An 18,725-nucleotide genomic window follows, 5' to 3' on the forward strand; every position below is an offset into this window, starting at 1 on the left:
CATTAATTCTCTAATGGACAGTGATTCATAAAACACATTCATGAATCGGAGCTCTTACTGGTCCAAGTACCGAATCAACCCTCAAGAGAATTATTTATCTACTTCTTTCTTAAGAAGGAATGGATTCCATCTCGTGTAATAATATTCCCGGCTACCTACTTCATCATGTCTCCAAAATACAAGGAATAGGATTCAGGATCTCAGAATCCGTACCGAGTAAATCAAAAGACACAAATCAATAAATAGGAGTCTGTTAAGAACTCATGATTAAGATCATTCTATATATGACCATCGGTAGACTCAATTAGAATTTCTATACTTAACGGAAATTATTAGAAATTCATATTGTGTCTGTGTCCTTGTTCCACATAATCTCATTATGCGAAATACACTCATTCAATATCTCACCATATTAACAGTGCGAATAACACCGTTCCATTCTAAATGGGAATGACATGTATTAATAATGTTTTAATTAAAGATTCTGAACTTTAATTAAAATCATTATGAACATTATCCTCTCGTATATAACACTTATATACAATATTTAAGGTTACATAAAAAATCATGGAATTTTCATTGATATTCATAAAAATATTCACAAATATATACACATAAAATGATGAATAAACTCTTTTATTAAATAAATAATAAATATCATATTACATCTTATGCTTCTAGGACACCATTCCCAACATAACATGCCACATACTGTATGATAGACTCATATTCCCGAATAGGTTGAAACCATCAGTAGCTAACCCTAATCGAACATTTTTTAGTTCACGTGCAAATTGTGGATTTTTTCATCAAAATCTTTCCACTCCGTACCATCAACTAGATGATGCATTAAGTCTTCATCCCTCGAACGCCCCCGTACGTGCCACCTCATTTCCTTAGCAGTGTGACGGGAAGCATATAGACGCTTCAACCAATCCTTCAAAGGGAAATATCGGAGTACTTTCCACGGAACTTTTTTCCCTTTTTACTCTTCCAACGACTTGTATTACGTATTGGACAAGATTGCAAAGCAGCATTCTGCTTCCAAAACAAAGTACAGTCATACTTACACACATGAATTGCCTCGTAGCTCAGACCCAGTTTACTCAATAACTTCTTCGCCTCGTAATGCGATGTACGTAACTTGTTCCCTTCAGGAAGTGCATCTCTCAGTAGCTTCAACATTTCATCAATGCATTCATTAGGCCAATTGTACAACACTTTTAGAAGCATTAGTTTCACTAAAAAAATTCAACGATGAATATTTAGTGCAACCCGGATACAATCCGACTTGGAGCTCGGATAAGAGATCTCTAAATTCATCGTAATGCGTATCTTCTATAACTATTTCTATCTCACCCATTGTCTCATGATCATCACTAATCTCAGCCACATCATTTAGCACTACAAACATCTCGTCAACAGATTGACTGACAACTGGAGCAACAGGACGTACTTCACCATGGTGAATCCATGTGGTGTAACTTGTATCAAAACCTCATCGATGTATGTGCGCTTTCACTATTTCGGTTGGATGCATCTCATGATTTCTACACTTCATACACGGACAACTACTACCCCCGAGTGAATTTGCATAATTCTTTCCAACCTCAATAAAAGCACACAAACCATCCCAGTACAAATCAGACAACCGGTTCCTTAAATGTATCCAACTCTTGTCCATAGGCATCTCTACTACGAAGAATTTATAAAGTTTATCAAATTTTATGAAAATTAACACAAATTAGTTTATAATAAGTATTTAACATTAGTTTATTTTATTATTTTATTATTAATATAATCTTAATTAAAATTTTTATCTAATTTTTTAATTATCACATAATCATCATTAAACAAATTTCATACAAATTATAATCTAATTATCACATATCTCAGTTTCAATTCTAATTTAAAATTCACAATTCTAAATTCAAAACCACAAACTATATCTAAAATCTAAAAAAAAATCATAAACCATAGCAAAAATACCAAAATCAATTAACAAAATTCCAAAATATTAACACACAAAATCTAAACCCACAAATACCGTGGGTTGGAGAACGGTAAGGCAGTAAAGAAAAGAGGGCGCCGGCGGCCGGAAAACGGCGAGTTTGGCCGGAAAAGTGGGAGGCGAGAGGGAAATGAAAACTCTGCGTTTTTGGACTTTTTTTCTCCACAAATGAAAGATTTGAAGAGATGAAGATATTTTTAAGCTATTTTCAGTGTTTTTGGACGGTTTTTGGAGGTTTTGGACTGAGAGAGGAACGAAAAAAATGGCGGAAGGAGGTCTGCGATTTCGTTTATGGAGGTGGTTTTTTACAACGACATTATGTCGTTGCAACAAAGATTAAATAGTCGTCGCAATTAATCTTAAAACGATGTCATTCTTCTTCACCTCATTAATATTTCTAAGAATATTCTTGGAGAATTTACCCTAGTTCCTTTTTTGCGACGATAATTTAACAATGTCGTCGCAAATAACTTTGAGGAAACCGCCAAAGTTTCCGCCCTTTTCTTTGGAGAAAATTAAATCCCCAGTTATTTGCGACCACATTATTAAAACTGTCATCACAAAAAACAGTCGTCATTGATCGAATTTTCTCGAACCCCTTTTTCTCACGACACATGTCGTCGCAAATACAGTCGTTCTAAAAAGACTTTTCTGGAACTATTTTTTTGCAATGACATTTTGCATAGTTGTCACAAAAAATAAAGAAATATATGGAACCTATTCGCGGGAAACCGCCAAATTTCCTGCCTCTTTTTGGCCACGTCACCGCTAGCTGTAATCATCAATATTTGCGATGACATGTTCTCACAAATAATGTACAAACTGGCGCCAAAATTATTGGTGCCAAATTGGTTTTGGCGCCAATGGATATGTCGTCACTAATAAGCCGTTCCATTTTTGCGACGACATGTCGTCGTAATTATATAAATTTTGTGTAACGACATGTCGTCGCAAATACTTAATGTGACGACAAGTTGTTCTAAAATTTTATTTTCTTTTAAGTGACGACATACCATCGTTAATATTATAATTTTAGCAACAATAAATGTCATCACTAATAATGTCGTCGCTAATAACTTTTTTTTTTTGTAGTGCCGGTGTCCACGGAAACATTTGTAACAATTGATTTGAAAAAAACAAAGAATAAGAGGATTCGCACAAACTTGTACTTAAGGTCAAGTACTGATTGTTGTGTGGGCTGGCACACGACCAATCCAGTGGCCATGGCTGATTGACGGGGGCCGTGAGACAGCGAAATCGACTGTTTGGTAAGCGGATTGCAGATGCAGTAATATTCGAAGTCTTTTCTGCGATCATATACGGTGACCAGCAACAAGTCGCCGAAAGACGCTTTTATAATTACACGCCTTTGCGATATTTACGACGAAGAAAGTTTAGATAATTATGATCATCACTAGATAATGATGATGATGATGAGGATGAGGGATTTCCAAGTCCATGGAGAGTCCTTGATGTCTCAGAGAAGAGTCTGTAGAATGGCTGATAAATTACACTGCTTTTCCCAGGAGGAGCGAAAGTAAGCGTGTTGGGCGGCGAGCAGTCGGATCTGCAGGACGAATGATGATCAAAAGATCTTCATCGTAAAGATAGACATCTTCATCGTAAAGATAGAAAACTTCCATTGTAATTTTCAGCGCTAAAAAAGATTGGAAAGTAATATTTGCAGTTGATGAGACACTAATATAGATTGGAAAACTTCCATATTTGCAGTTGATGATATGCAAATTACCTTATAGGTAGATTTAATTTCTTTAATTAAATTTAAATTTAAGACTACCTCTGTTTTCTTGTTTTTACCATAGAATATACAAGTAGAAGAAGTTTTGAAAAATCTGATATTCAACTTTCTTTTTAGAACAATATTCCTTTTTTAAAGGGAAGATACATGATACAGAGACTAGTATTGAAGTAAATCAAGAGAAGAGCAATATACATGCAATTAAGCAAACAACAGAGATAACTGGAATGTAAGTTAATTATAATAACTTGACCAATATTACAAAGAATTCAAGAATGAAAAACAAAAGCGTAGGAAAATAAGCATAATTGTGCACATATATATACATACATATATATATATATATATACACACATCCTAAGCTAAGAATATATAGGAATATCTGTCCGCGTGCTACCAAAATCACATCACCTTTATTTGGATGAAAAGAAAGCACCGTGTTCATATTTTTCGTTTTCTGTTTAATGCTAACCTCATGCACTAAAAGCCATGATACTTCTTCTTCTCATGCATCATTCAATTCCCAAACTTTTAACACAAAGCCGATCATGTTCATGTCCTTAAACCTAAGAAACTGCGACAGCTGCAGCTGCCTCTCGACCACGCCGAGGCGCAGGTTGTCATTCGAAGCCTGCCATCCGGGGCAAATCCCGCCGGGAAGGAACCGCAACTATTTATACCTCTAGGATTGATTGCAAGAATCCCTTTTATCTGATTGCCAATCATCCCTTTCCAGCGTTCCATTATTGGTTGGAACAGCCTGGACGCGACGTCCATGGAAGAATGAGATCCGGCGATCTCCAAGGAAACGAGAAGACTAAATTACGTTCCACTTTTTAGTCTCCGAACAAAAAACATCCGCAATGATTGATTTTTTGAATTGAAAGAAAGCAAGGATTCACACAACCTTATACTTAATATGATGATCAGGTGATTGTGAGGGTTGGAACATCAATCCAGTGGCCAATATGGCTCTAGGATCACCAATTCCGTGTGGCAGGGAAAAACACTGTTTGGTAAACGGATTGCAGATGCAGTAATCGATGTTTGAGTAGTTTGCGCAATTATCTAAGGTGACCAGCAACAAGTCGCCGAAAGTCGTCAGACGCCTTTATAATTTACAATGATGAAAGCTTAGGCCTTGTTCAATGACTCAAGTCATATTGCTACAGTGTTTTTTTTCATAAAAATTCAAATTCAACATTTTTACTACAGTATTTTTCTCTCACATACATAATTCAAATCATGACTTAGTTGTGCAAATAAACATACCCTTAGATAATCATGAACATAAGTACTAGCTAGATGACGATGATGACTTCCTAAGTCATGAGGAATCTTTGATTTCTCAGAAAATATTTTGTAGGATGGCTGATTAATTATACTGTTTTCCGGAGAACACTGAGAAGCGTAAGTAAACAAAAGCGTGTAGGGCAAGGAGTAAGAATGATCAGACGATGATGATATTTTGTGGTTGTGATGTTGAATAAAGCTGTGAATGAACTGTTGATGCAAACGATGCCACACCGGAGATTACGTCTCGGGCATGAGGAAGTCGGAGAAATATTTGGAGCAAAGCAACAGATCGTCGGAAACAATGGATATGAATTTGGATGCTGGTTTTTCTTTAATCTTCTTTCTGTTTCTCTTGCTGGTTAACTCAACCAATGGATGGTTTAAAGCTAATATTGTTGTATTAAGACGCTTACTTCTACGTGTTTCAACCATGATGAAATGATATGATATGATACTATGGCTATGCCAAATGAAATCAAAGTTTCAAGTCTTCTCTCTGTTTGTATTATGTATATATTAGATTTGTAAAATTGATAACGTCCTAAGGCTAGGGTTTAAGGTTTTATACTTTATTTTAAAGTAGGAGGTGATCATTAATTATCTTTAAATCTTTTTTTTTTTTTAAATATAGTTATCGTTTAAAACCCATGTAGATCTGATCTTTTGAAACTTTTTCTCCAGCTGTCCTTGTCACAAAGATAAACGAAAAAGATTATGACGATAATAATGATGATGATTATAAGAAGAAGAACAGCATAGAATATACAAGTATAAGATATTCTGAAAAATCTGTTACAGCTATGAATAATACATTTTTTATTTGGGAGCATACCTCCAAACAGAAAATTCAATTTTTTGAATGATTATTCATACATTAAGATTCTCTTATATTATCAAAATAATATATATCTTAAGAAAAAAATAAACAAATAATAACATAACGCAATTAGAGGGAAAAAAAAAACCCCCATATACACTTGATATATATTCCCGAAACAACATAGTTCCTTTTTTTTTTTTTTTTTTTTTGCAAGTGGGAAACAACGTAGTTAGCCCACACGTTTTACATTTTTAATTTTATTAATGCTAGCTAAGGAAAATGACATGTCGTTTAAGTATACAATGGTACAAATAATTTGAACAACCCTTGACATGTCGTTTTATGCTTTGTTTTTTTTTTTTGTTCAGTTGCTATCTTTTGTGACTGATGCATCCTTAATTCCGTATCATTTTTTCCCCTAACAAATTCATTATCAATGTTCCTAAGTCAACATTAAAATAATACTATTATCTAAGCAAGAAAGAAATTGTAACGTTACGAGTACTAATCAAAAAGGCAAACTTTTCTTTTTTTTTTAAGCTGTCAAAGGTCAGTTTAAACATAAATAAATTAATAAATAAAAGGGCAACCGAAACAAATTTTTCTTTTTCCTCTTTTTGCCGAAAAAGAAAACAAGTTAATGTTGTCAACGCGCGCATAAGAGCCTCCATAGCAATATGATAGTATTACAAACACCACACACAGATTAGCTGACCACACAAGCATAAAGAAAAGAAAAGGGAAAAAAAAAAAAAAAAAAAAAAAAAAAAAAAAAAAAAAAAAAAAAAAAGGAAACAAGTTCTTGGCAATTAAATAGATTCCGATGATCATACTATTGAAAAGCACTAAGAGCTTAATTTCTTTGAAGTCAGCGGTTCATGTAGTCAGATATAAGCAGTCTCGTGTACCTAGGAAGTAAAGCATTTAAGTCAGTAACATATAACATTCATTCTTGAGTGATTGGACAATAAAAGAAGAATATTTTAATCAAGACTTACATCTAAAACCTGTAGATCTTTGCTGCTTTCTTCTGAGACTCGGGTACCATACTGACATTAGTCGCCGCAGCAAATGGGATCGTAGAGTGGATCGGCATGAAGTTATCTAGATCCATGTTTTGGTTTGGTTTCAGAATGTGCTTTGCTCCGGCGCTTAATTTGATAGGGCCCGATCTTGCCATAATATCCACTCTTGAGGACTCATTACCAGCAATTCCAATTCCAAAGTCTTGAGTTTCAGTTCGTTGGCATTCCAGACCAATGTCTTTGACCCTGTTTGAATGAAGGTCATCTCCCACTATGTCACGTTGCATTTCACTGTACAGGTTCTGAGCCGAGCACCTTGCCAAAGCACTAAACTTTTCTTGCTTTTCTAAGTTGAGGATTCTGGTGGGCTTTACTAAATCAAGCGATTTAGTCACAAGTCTCTTGTTAGTTTTCTTGCAAGGATAAAGGTCTTTGACGCCAAAAGCTTTTGATTTCAGTCTTTCTTTCACCTTCATTCTATTTCTGTAGCCTGTGTTCATGGCAGATGCTGGTTTTACCCTGGAAATTATCGGACCAAGGGGAGGGATAACTATAGTGGCTGAACCAAGTGAACTGTTCATTTGTGAATGTAAAGTACCAGGACCACAAGGATAAGAACATGCTTCTGCTGAATGGTAAATTGATGGCCTATTGAGAATATTTGTTCTGGATGAAATGTGCTGATGGTTTTTGCTTGCCGCAATTGGACCTTGTTGAGAAGATATCATTGGTGTCTTTCCCTGCTGCTTTGCATGTAACAACCACGGGGGCAGGCTCTTCGAGTTCTCAAACCATGAGGATTGAACATTTACTCTAGAATCTGGATTTAAGAAAGGAAACTCAAACCCGGGATCTGTAAAATGTGGTAAGTTCTGCCTGTGAGAGAGTTCAGCTGGTCTCCAGTGCCCATGCTCGCAGGAATTCTGTGGAGTAGACAGCACCGGAAGTTGAGAACCAAGTCGTACAGGTTCAGCTCCAGAAATGAAAAAATCCTGGAAATTAGGCACCCGACTAAATAATCTAGAAGCAGTGGGTAAAGGAGCATAAGGGAATAAATTAGAACTAGGATTTCTGTTGGCACCAAAGTTGCTACTTTCGAATGCTCCGTTCGTTTGCCAATCGAAGTAAGGATGAGAAAAACTAGGCCCTGGTCCTTTAATGAGTAAGTGGTTTTGAGCACACTTCTCACTCTCAATTCCCAGAGATTGTATTACAGTTTCTTTGTACTGTCCTCCTGACATTTGCGGAATCCACTCCTGAAAATTTCTTTTCGTGGGGGAACTATTCAGGCAAGCACCTGATGTACAATGCTCTACGGCAATTTCCGTATCAGTCCAAACCTTTCCATCCTCAAATCCTTGCATTTCTTTGCTACTTTTACCAATTGGAACATCTTTACCCATCAAACGCATAGTTGGTTGGCTGGTGTTCAGTGACGTCTTACCTGAATTTTCCTTTGGATGAATCATTTCACTAATCTCTTGATTCTGCAGCTGCTCATATGTTCTGCTTCCATCAAACGAGATATTCATCAGATTAAGACCCGCATCAAGAGGTCGGAAAGAGTAAAAAAAGAGTGGTTACTTCTCCTTTCAAAATCTAGATGGTGAACATCTTCCCTGCCAGTACTTTCCCAATAGGTAACACCAAACCTAGCTGGTACTTGTAAGCTGGGGTTCTCCTTGACATAATTCTGTGCAAGGAATTGATTCCCTCGATCATTTAGAAATTCTCTCTCTTCAAAATTCTTCTTACCCACACTCAAGTAGTCTCCAGTACTTCTTGGCCAGACAAGATTACGTGCAGGAAAAATGCTACTTGAATGCGCAGTTATATTTGACTCCCTCGGCTCATCAAACAAAAGTTTACTTCTCGAACTTGACTGGATCAGCTCGCCTTGTGAGTTGAGAGGCAAACCAAAAAAATCCTCATCCATGCAACTTTCTCTCAACACCACTTCCTTTTGCTTCCACTCTGGAAAAGAACATAACCCACCAATCAAGTCCATTGGAGGCAGATGACAAAATGGTCGGCAGCACAAGGTATGAGCATTGACTAATTCCTCGGAAGGTTGTGACTGGAATTGAAGCCTATTGCTTGCAGTTTCATTTGCAGTAAAACAAGATAACGGTTGTGAATATGGACTTATGTTTTCCCTTGGAGTAATGTCGGCAACTCTGTGGATAGGATCTTGAACATGATTGATCAACTTTCCAGTGGAATTGAAAGTACTAGAAGCACTACCACCTATTTGGGTATTTCCACTGGATCCCCCAAATGGCGGAAAGAGGGTAGATAAGCAAGTAAATGGAGGTCTCCGAGCTGGACTTGCGTAGCCTTGATCAAACCTGCGCAAATTATTTTCATAAAATTGCCTTTCTTGGGGTAGAGTACTTTTCTCCCGCAAAAGCTCCGTTTTTTCTTGAATATTTATGGGTAACCTTGGAGAGCTTGGTATCTCTACATGAGGAATATCAGCTGACTGTTCCCTTGCAATAATAGTATGAGCCTCAGTTCGATAATCTATACCCACCGAAGTATCATCTTCACTCCTTGTTACCTCCATAGCTACCATTCTATTGTCAGCTGACTGAAACTTTTCTGGTGAAGCAGCAAGTCTGTCTGAAAGTAAATTGCCAACATTCTGCTCAGAGGAATAAAAATCTTTCTTCATTGGTCCAAATATGTCATCCTTCCCCGAAAACCTGACATGCCATTCTGATAGTTGAAGACTGCAAGGATTGGCCTCACTATCGCGTTGCATATTGCGAATTGTAGATTTCTGATCATTGCTAGTATGATTCTTCAGAATGCTGCGAATAGGAAAGATTGGTTCTTGGTTCCTTGCAATCAATTTGAGTGGTTCATCAACGTTTTGCTTTTCTTGTGTGGATAAGCATTTTGTAGTTGTTTTCTTTCCACGGACAGAATCAGAGCTCAGAATATCAATTGCAAATCTCTTCTTCAGTTTTTTTGCGATATTCACGTGATTTTGCAGCTTCAAGTTCTGAGCATTCCGCTGATACAAACAAGAAGCTCATAATGACATGGCTTATATATAAATCAGTCACATGCTTACAATTTCAGGCCAAGAAGTTAGGAAACAAATTATGAGAGGATAAGATGCATCAATAAGTGGACAGGATCTTCAAAAAGAAACTTATAAGTAGAAGCCAGAAGCTAGTTTTATGTGTCTATTATTAACGAATTGAAAATAATCTGAAACCTTGAGTAAGAAATCTACAAGTGTAAGAACAACAATGTCAATTTAAATGTGCAGAGCTCCAAAGATTGTTTGAGATACAAATTTAATTCAGTCAAAGATCAACATTATACCAATTACCAAATTTGGATAAAAATATATGGAATCAGCTAAGACATCTGCCACTAAGTTTACACTTCTAAAGAATTATCTAATAAGTAGCATCCTTCATTTCTACGTTTGAGGCAACTAGCTTACAACCTAGAGGCTCTACGACATTGCAAGAGAGGATTTGGGAACCAATTGCTGATAACTGGACATTAATTGCAAAGTGAAAGGTCTGGCATTCATCCAAGGGCAGTCTTAACATTTCCTGAAATTTTTACGCTATTCTGAATTCATATGGTGCGGAAAAGATATGCCAGATAGTGCTCTTCATCTCACCCTATACACAAAATCCTAAATCTTTGTATTTAGCTTAATGATCTATACCTTTGACACCAAAAGACTAACAAAAGGGGACTTGGTAACTGATCCCTTGAACTTGCATAAACTCCTAAGTTGTTGCTTTACCTCAGTTCATCATGATTCTAAGATTACAACTTTAACAAATGAGAAATAATGGCGTAACAAAAAAATAAAAATAAAAATTATGATATTTGATTACATATGGCATCATAAATCCATAAAAAAAAAAAAAAAATAGCATCATAAATTCCACTACTTGGATTAAAGTGCAAAACAGTGTTATAAACTCTTTGTTATTGGTCAAGAGTATACCTATCTGACTTGACAAAAAGTAAGGTCCATATCTACATTTCATGATTTAACTGTTCAACATTGGGGCTCATATTAAAGCTCCCTTCCTTTATAATATGGAGATAGGGTTAGCTAATTTCGACCTTGTTTTCCCTGGACCATATAAATGTAAGAAACAGTAGATTGCAAGGATCAATCTCACTGAGCAATAATAATACCTATAAAAACCAAAAACGAAAAAAAAAAAATTGTCTCAAAACAAAAATTAGATGAGGAATATTCAACTTTTGACTCAGACATTCCAAAGCAACCCCAGAAATGTTTCTAGAAACACAATGTCAGTAGGTCTTTTTGGTTCTCCATAGACTACAGGAACAAAATTCAGGAATAGGTTAAAAACCTGATGGGCCGGCAGAAGATTCATTTGGAACTACAAAGGCGGAATATGGAACCTAAAACAAAAATCATGGACGGCATTTAACTGCTTCCAGATTAACAACATCTTTCAATTACAGTTCCGCTCAAGACATGAAGGCTGCTAAAAAGGAAACATATATGATCACAGCCATGGAATCAAAAACCAAGACTGAAGGTAACTACCAATACAACGTCTACACAGCTTTTCAAACATATATTTAGCTTAGCTGTAGGAGGGTTACTTGCAACAAACGACATTATTCTACCTCAGAATAGAAATTTCTTCAGACCAAGAGATTCATCTACATGTGGGCTAAAACATGAGATCTTATAAATGAGCTTCACAGTAAGGATCCCACACCACAAGCAAGGGCTCGGGATTAGGGATACTAACAAAATAAAAAGATAAATAAGCATGCTAAGATCTCAACAACAAAGAGAAGAAAGGGTTATCCTAACCAAGTCTCTCAAAAAACTAGATGTCAATAACTACGTACTTTCAGAAAAAAGAATTTGCTAAAATGCTAGCAGAGTCTCCTGAAAGCCTTTGATCTCCGGTCCTAAAAGATTAATGTCTATCAATCTTCACGACTATTATACAAATGTTCTTATGATCAAATCCAGTGACGACAATAGCAACATCCAGCTTCCCTCAAGGCCCAAAGAATAATAACCCCTGGATACTATTGCTACAGAAAATAAAAACAAGCGAAAAAAGAAAAGCATATAATTTAATGTCGACAGTATCTGTTATCCACTGCCATAACCTGCAAGAGTTTACCATACGCCTATAAACAAGATTTTTTCACTTGATAAGAAGTCCAAATAGTGGTCCCATGATAAAGCACAACTAACACTACTACTTCACGACCATTATTCAAATGCTCTTATGATCAATTGCAACACAAGACACATAAGAACAAATAGGTGAAAGGTGATAAAATCCATCTTTCAATTAATACGCAGAGCCAATATAAGATGCTATTCCTAGAAGCCAGGTCACGTTCCAGACAAGATACCACATTGCAATACTAAAAAGGCACCACAAATGAAAGAACACCTATAATTCTATCTCTCTTGACACACCCGAACATATTAAAAACAATTTTGCCTAGATTCTCACTAGATGAACAAAGAAGGTGGAAAAACCTCACACATCTCACAAAAATCTCCATGTGATAATGACTTTACTTGTCTGCCGTGTTGAATTATTCGGTATTGCTTGTCGAAAGAAAGCTTCAAAAAGAATTATCCACCAATATATAAGCTTCGCGTGTCACCCATGGACGTCATATTTACTAGTATCTTCAAATTGTTACTTTCCAAGTAGAACCCACAAGTCACATAAACAAATGCACTCTTCATGACACTCTCTAGCCCAAGTGATCTCTCATGAATTCATCCATGTAAATCATGATATAATACCAGCCATCTTATCAAAATTAGAGCGACCCAAATGCCCCCCAAATGATTACCTCGCACAAAGCCTAGCCGAAACAGTAGGAAAAAACAGCATCATTAGCCTAGGATGCATATGATATAAACCAAGGACAAAAAACCTCTCCCACGTTATAAAAGCCCTTTTCTGCCCCAGCCCGTACGGTACAGCTGGAGCACCACCTCCCACAACAACAACACCTCGAAAACCTGCTCAATGCTCATGAAATCACCTCCCAATCCCAGAAATGAAAGGAGAGAACCCCATTAATCTCTCTCTCTCTCACACTCACTCTTTTAACTTTTTCCCCGTTATACTGAACCTCATTTGCTGCTTAGTTTACCCAAAGAAAAGTACTACAAACATCGGCAACGCCTCTCCTCTCCTATTACAGTAGTATTCTTATCCGTGACCCAGCTTTTTCAGTACTAAATCAACCCTTCAAAATGTCACAAGACTACAGTAATCTAATGTATTCTTTCTAACAACCGTTAGTGAAAGCCAATCGTGAAACATAAAACTACACAATCGACAAGACATAGACAATCAATCAACAACTCGAAGTAATAATTGTATTCATAATCTAATGCATATATATGTAAAATAGATTAAGCACAACGATATTTTATGCCAAATTCACATACCTTGGTTGCAATAGACCCATCAACACTCTTCTTTTTGTTCAACATCTTCTTCTTCTTCTTCAGCTTTTTATTACTTTCCCTAATCTTGTATGAAACTCCCAGGCTATTATTTTCTTCCACCATCACCCTCTTCTTCTCCTTCTTCCTCTTCTTAGCCTTCATAACGTTCTTGCTCTTCTTGATTGTGGGACCAGAACTTCTACTACTCACGCTCATCAGCACCTTGAAGTCGTCAACAAGTGCGTTTTCGTTTTCATCAGCTTCTTCATCCTCAATATCTTCTTCTTTCTCACTAGCTTCACTCGCATTCTCAATTGCGTCAATCTGTGGAGCGACGGCGAAGATCTCCATGATCGATCTCTTCTTCCGTGGCTTCGATTTCGCCTTCGAGGCCTTATTATTACTATGATTACTAACATTACAACTATTCCTGATGATCCGACGGTCCGCCTTCGCCGCCCGATCGGCGACGAGGCATTCGTCGATGTGCGCGTTCACGGCGTTGACCGTCGCCGCCGCGAAAACTTGGCAAACCGGACAAACCAGCTCCGCCGCAGCCGCCGCCGCCGATTTCTCGTCGGCCACAGCCGATTTCTCGCCCGACTGGCTCCGCAGACGGCCGAGCTCGTGGGACCACCACTTGAACTTGACAACGCTCATCGGCGGAAGCACCGTCTTCTCCTCCTCCACAGCTTCTTCTTCTCCATCTTCCTCTCTCCTGATCTTCATCAACTCCTCAGGGAACGGCCAGCATTTCGCCACGTCGACGCTTCTCATCTTGGCTGTGTACTCTCTGTAAAATAGAAAAAGAAGACTCACAAATCAAAATTTTCTCACAGAGATTGAAATAGCTAACCGAAAGAGCTGTTCCTGAAGCTAACCGGATCGAGAAGCCCTCAAACGCAACCGCCATGGTTGATCGAGAGCTCAAAACCGCACCAACAATACTTTCAAGGTCGTGCACAGAAAGAAGAACGGAGCTCCATATCTAAACAAGGGACTAAAGAGAGCTTCTTCTTCATCATCATCTTCTCGTCCATGGCTGAAATCACGCTAGAGAGAGAAAGGGAGAGGAGAGAGAGAGGAATTGGAGTATGGAGTGGGGTTTTTAGTTTTTCTTCTCTTTCTCTCTCTCTCTCCTTTTGTTTTGTCTATTATTGAATTGTTAATGTTATTTTTCCCGCTCTGGAGAGAGAAAGTGAGAGAGAGAGGTGATACTGTACCGAGAGTAAATATATTTTTATTTTTATTTTTTGTGTTTCTATCTCTCTCTCTCATACATTACCATCTTTTCTTTTCTTTGTTTCGCAGCACTTTGGTGCTTTCCCCCCCAATTTATGACTGACAGCGACGTATGAGAGCCCAACCCAAACGCTAAAGTGACCTCACACTCTCACAATATAGCATCAAAACCACCTAAATTAAAAAGAAAACGTAAACTATCCTTCCATTATTTAACATTTATTTACTTTTTTCTTTTTCATTTTTTCTACTTTACGATTATTTTTTTAGTGTATTTATAATGAGAAAGGTTATTTTATATTAAATTTATTATAAATAGGTCTATGTTAAAATCACGTCGAATCTATAAAATATAATTGAATAACGTGTTATTTTTAAGTTGATTTGTCAACTCATAATTGACCTGACATAACCTGTTTATTAAACGTGTCATATTTTTATAACATGAATATACAACCTATTGATAACCGTTTCTTACCCATTTTATAAACAGGTTCAGAAATAAGTTAACACGACCTATTTATCACCTATTTTATAAACAAGTTTAAAAATAGGTTCAGAAATAGGTTAACACGACCCATTTATCACCTATTTTATAAATTGGTTGACAGGTAATCAACGAGTTGACACGACACGTTTATAACATGTTTAATAAACGGGTTATTCGTGTCGTGTCGTATCAACTCGCTAATATACATGTCGTGTTTAGATTTTGTATTTCGACACGATTAATAAACGGGTTGTGTTCGTGTCAGGCCTATTCGTGTCAACTAAAGGAGTCAACACGACACGAACACGATCCGCCAACACGAATTAACACCCCTATTTTATACCATCAGTAGTAATTATGTTTTACCGTTTGGTTTAATTTTTTAACGGTTCAATATGAAATATGAGTTGTTTATAATTTTATGTTTCATATTATAAATTTTTAATTTAAATATACACAATTTTAATCATTCAAAAATTAATATAACAGTTAAAAACTAATTTTTATCAATGGAGTAAAATATTATATTTACCATAAAATTTTCATTTTTTTCCTTGTAATTAAAAACCCATAAACCTTTTTATAGGAGTATTTGTGGACCGTGCATATTTTTAAACGTTAAAACTAATTAAAATAGATCAAACTAAAATGAATTTAACTAACATAATCAATAATCAATTTTAAATAGATCAAATTAAAAAGAATGTATTTGCATGATATTAATTATTACCGTAGAATTCTCAATTTAAAATAGAACATACAGTTCTCTAACATTTTCTTGCTGAAAATAAAATACTCGTTATATTGGAACATTGAGTGAAAGGATATGTATTTCGTATTAGATTTCATAGCAAAAAAAAAAAATGTATTTTTTTTTAGATTAAAAATAGGAAAATAGTAGAAAATATGAAAAGCTTAAGAAAGTATATAAGCCAATTTTTAGTTATAGAAATTAATAGGCCATAACTTATCAAGTTATGGTTCATAACTAGATAAGTTATGGACAAGCGTATCAAGTTATGGTTCATAGCCAGACAAGTTATGGAGAAAGCCCGTGAATTATGGACAATAACTTGTCAAGTTATGGTTCATAACCAGACAAGTTATGGACAATAACTTATTTATTAACTTACGTAAATTATTGGCCTATTAATTTTAATTCATCTCAAAGTCTTATCATATTTTCCTCTTTCTCCCTTAAAAATATTTATATCCAAATTAATTTAATATAAATAGAATAATCTTTTGTATTTTGCTAAAAATTTCCCTTATCAAATATTATTGTGGAGTGTGACCTTTATCCCTGTTAAATTTGAGATAGATATGCATTAAAAAAATATATATCTACATTGAAATTATCTTGAACAGTAAATGTTGTATAGTATGATCCATAATATTTGTAATTTTCTTCAACTATCATTCGTGTCCGTGATCAGTATATATTAATTTGTTAACGTAATTAAAGTTGGCCGTTACCTTTTGGAGACTCATATCTAATTAGTTGGTATTAATATCCTTTTTTTGTATGATACGAACTGATCAAATTAAAAAAAAAAAAAAAAAAAAAAAAAAAAAAAAAAACCCCTTACTAATTACTTTAATAACTATTTTTTTTTTCTTTTTTGTTGCTAATCTTTTGGTCGAATACTTTAATATCTAGCTTCTACTCTCTGAATATTGTTATTGTTTTTAATTATGATGATCTAATGATGCTAGTTTTGGCTTAAAAGTATATAGGGGTTGAAACTACTGCCAACCAAGTTGCTAATTAAGTTTAAAATGTTCCAGGGAAAAAAAAAAAGAGTTGTTTAGTTTCATGTGATGCATACATGGACCACCAAGAAATAACTATGAGTTTAACTTGCAGTTACAATTTGACAAGTAACTAAACTTAGCTAGATATATCATAGAGTTGTACTGATTTATTTCTGTTAGTTGAACAGATAGAAATCATTCCATATGCTATATATATATATATATGGGTACATATAAATATGCATGTCTGCTTATTGTATTATGTATGTATGGACCACAATATTTCATTACATATAATTAATTCAACTAGTGTCTGGACAACTTCTTTCACGCCATGATGTTATATATATACATATATATATATATATACGCAGATTGAGTACTCAACATAATGCTTAATAAACCTAATGTACATAGTGCTTAATAAACCTAATTGTCGAATTAATACATATCTTACAACTAAAATTAAATATTAGAGTAAGTACTATTAAAATCACACCTATGTGTGTGTATATTTGGTCACATTACATTTTGTACCTTATAACACCACCTAATGCATACTTACAGAACGTACATCACTTGGAAAAAGGAATACGTCATACCATTCGTTAATCAATCTTTAGCATAAAAATCATCACCAAAAATGAAGGTCATCTATGTTACAAGAAAATAATAGAACTTTATTCTTTAATGGTGTGTAAATTGAGTTGGTCTACTTACATTTAAATGTAATAATAGAAAAGGCAATTTTGAGCTACGGTCAAATGTAAAACAATACTAGCCTAACTAAATTCGTTATAACGTATTTTGTTGTTTTTTCTAATATATGTATAGCCGGCCCCAAGCCCGAGTAACGGAGGAGGGTTGCGGTAGGTTTACGGCCATCATAAAAATAAGTCATTCTCATAGATTTCACTCACATAGAATATGTTGGGGCGTTCCCTACGTGCGACGTGCTATGCCGGACCCCGGGTATAGTGTTAAATAGGCAAGGGGGTCTTCGCACATTCATGGACGTGTATAGGGGGGAAAATGAGCCTATGCGCCATGTCGGGCCCCGGATATGGTGAAAAATATGCAAGGGGGGTCCTTGCACATTCATGGACGTGTGCAAGGGGCAGAGCTAGCGCCCATGATAGGAAAATTCGTTTAGGTAGTTGGAATGTAGGTTTTTTAACTAGTAAATCTATGGGGTTAGTTGATGTTATGGTAAGAAGAAGAATTAACATTTTATGCTTACTGGAAATGAAGTGGACAGGAGAGAAAGCAAAGGAGATAGGAAATTTAGGACACAAGTTATGGTATACAGGTTGGGAAAGGAATCGCAATGGAATTGGTATTCTAGTGGACAAAACTGTGAAGGATGACGTAGTTGAGATTAAGCGAATAGGGGATAGAATTATTATGCTCAAATTGGTACTAGGAAATAAGTTTATCTATGTAATTAGTGCTTACGCTCCACAAATAGGATTGGATGCGGAAACTAAGTCAAGTCCTGGGAAGACATGGATGACTTAGTGTGTCATATAGGCAATGAGGATAGCATTTTCATTGGAGGATATTTCAATGGGTATGTTGGTAAGGATAGGGAAAACTTTGAAAGGATCCATGGTGGTTTTGGTTTTGGAGCTCGAAATGAAGAAGGGAAATCTATTTTAGAATATGTGTTGGGACATGATTTTATCATAACAAACACATTTTTTAAGAAAAGAGATTCTCACTTGATAACTTTTAAGAATGGAAGAAACTTAAGCCAGATAGATTATTTTCTCACCAGGCATAGAGATCGTTCTCTATGTAAGAATTGTAAAGTAATTCCTAGAGAAGCACTAGCCACCCAACATAGGTTAGTGATCTTAGATGTGAG

The 18,725-nt window shown here is 35.8% G+C and overlaps 2 protein-coding genes across 2 annotated transcripts; both read right to left on the minus strand.

Moving 5' to 3' along the window:
* Positions 1-6,665: 6,665 nt before the first annotated feature.
* LOC112093497 lies at positions 6,666-8,449 on the minus strand. Its single transcript, XM_024172072.1, has 2 exons — positions 6,885-8,449; positions 6,666-6,794 (listed from the first exon to the last, which is right to left on the minus strand). The coding sequence occupies exon 1, from the start codon at positions 8,441-8,443 to the stop codon at positions 6,887-6,889; it is 1,557 nt and encodes a 518-aa protein (XP_024027840.1). The 5' UTR covers positions 8,444-8,449; the 3' UTR covers positions 6,666-6,794; positions 6,885-6,886.
* On the minus strand, positions 8,443-14,441 carry LOC21395893. Its single transcript, XM_024172050.1, has 3 exons — positions 14,253-14,441; positions 13,372-14,164; positions 8,443-9,930 (listed from the first exon to the last, which is right to left on the minus strand). Exons 1-3 carry the CDS (start codon positions 14,282-14,284, stop codon positions 8,443-8,445), a joined length of 2,313 nt encoding a protein of 770 aa, XP_024027818.1. The 5' UTR covers positions 14,285-14,441.
* Between the last annotated feature and the right edge of the window lie 4,284 nt (positions 14,442-18,725).

This window comes from Morus notabilis, unplaced genomic scaffold (genome assembly GCF_000414095.1).
Source record: "Morus notabilis unplaced genomic scaffold, ASM41409v2 Scaffold702, whole genome shotgun sequence".
NCBI lineage: Eukaryota > Viridiplantae > Streptophyta > Magnoliopsida > Rosales > Moraceae > Morus > Morus notabilis.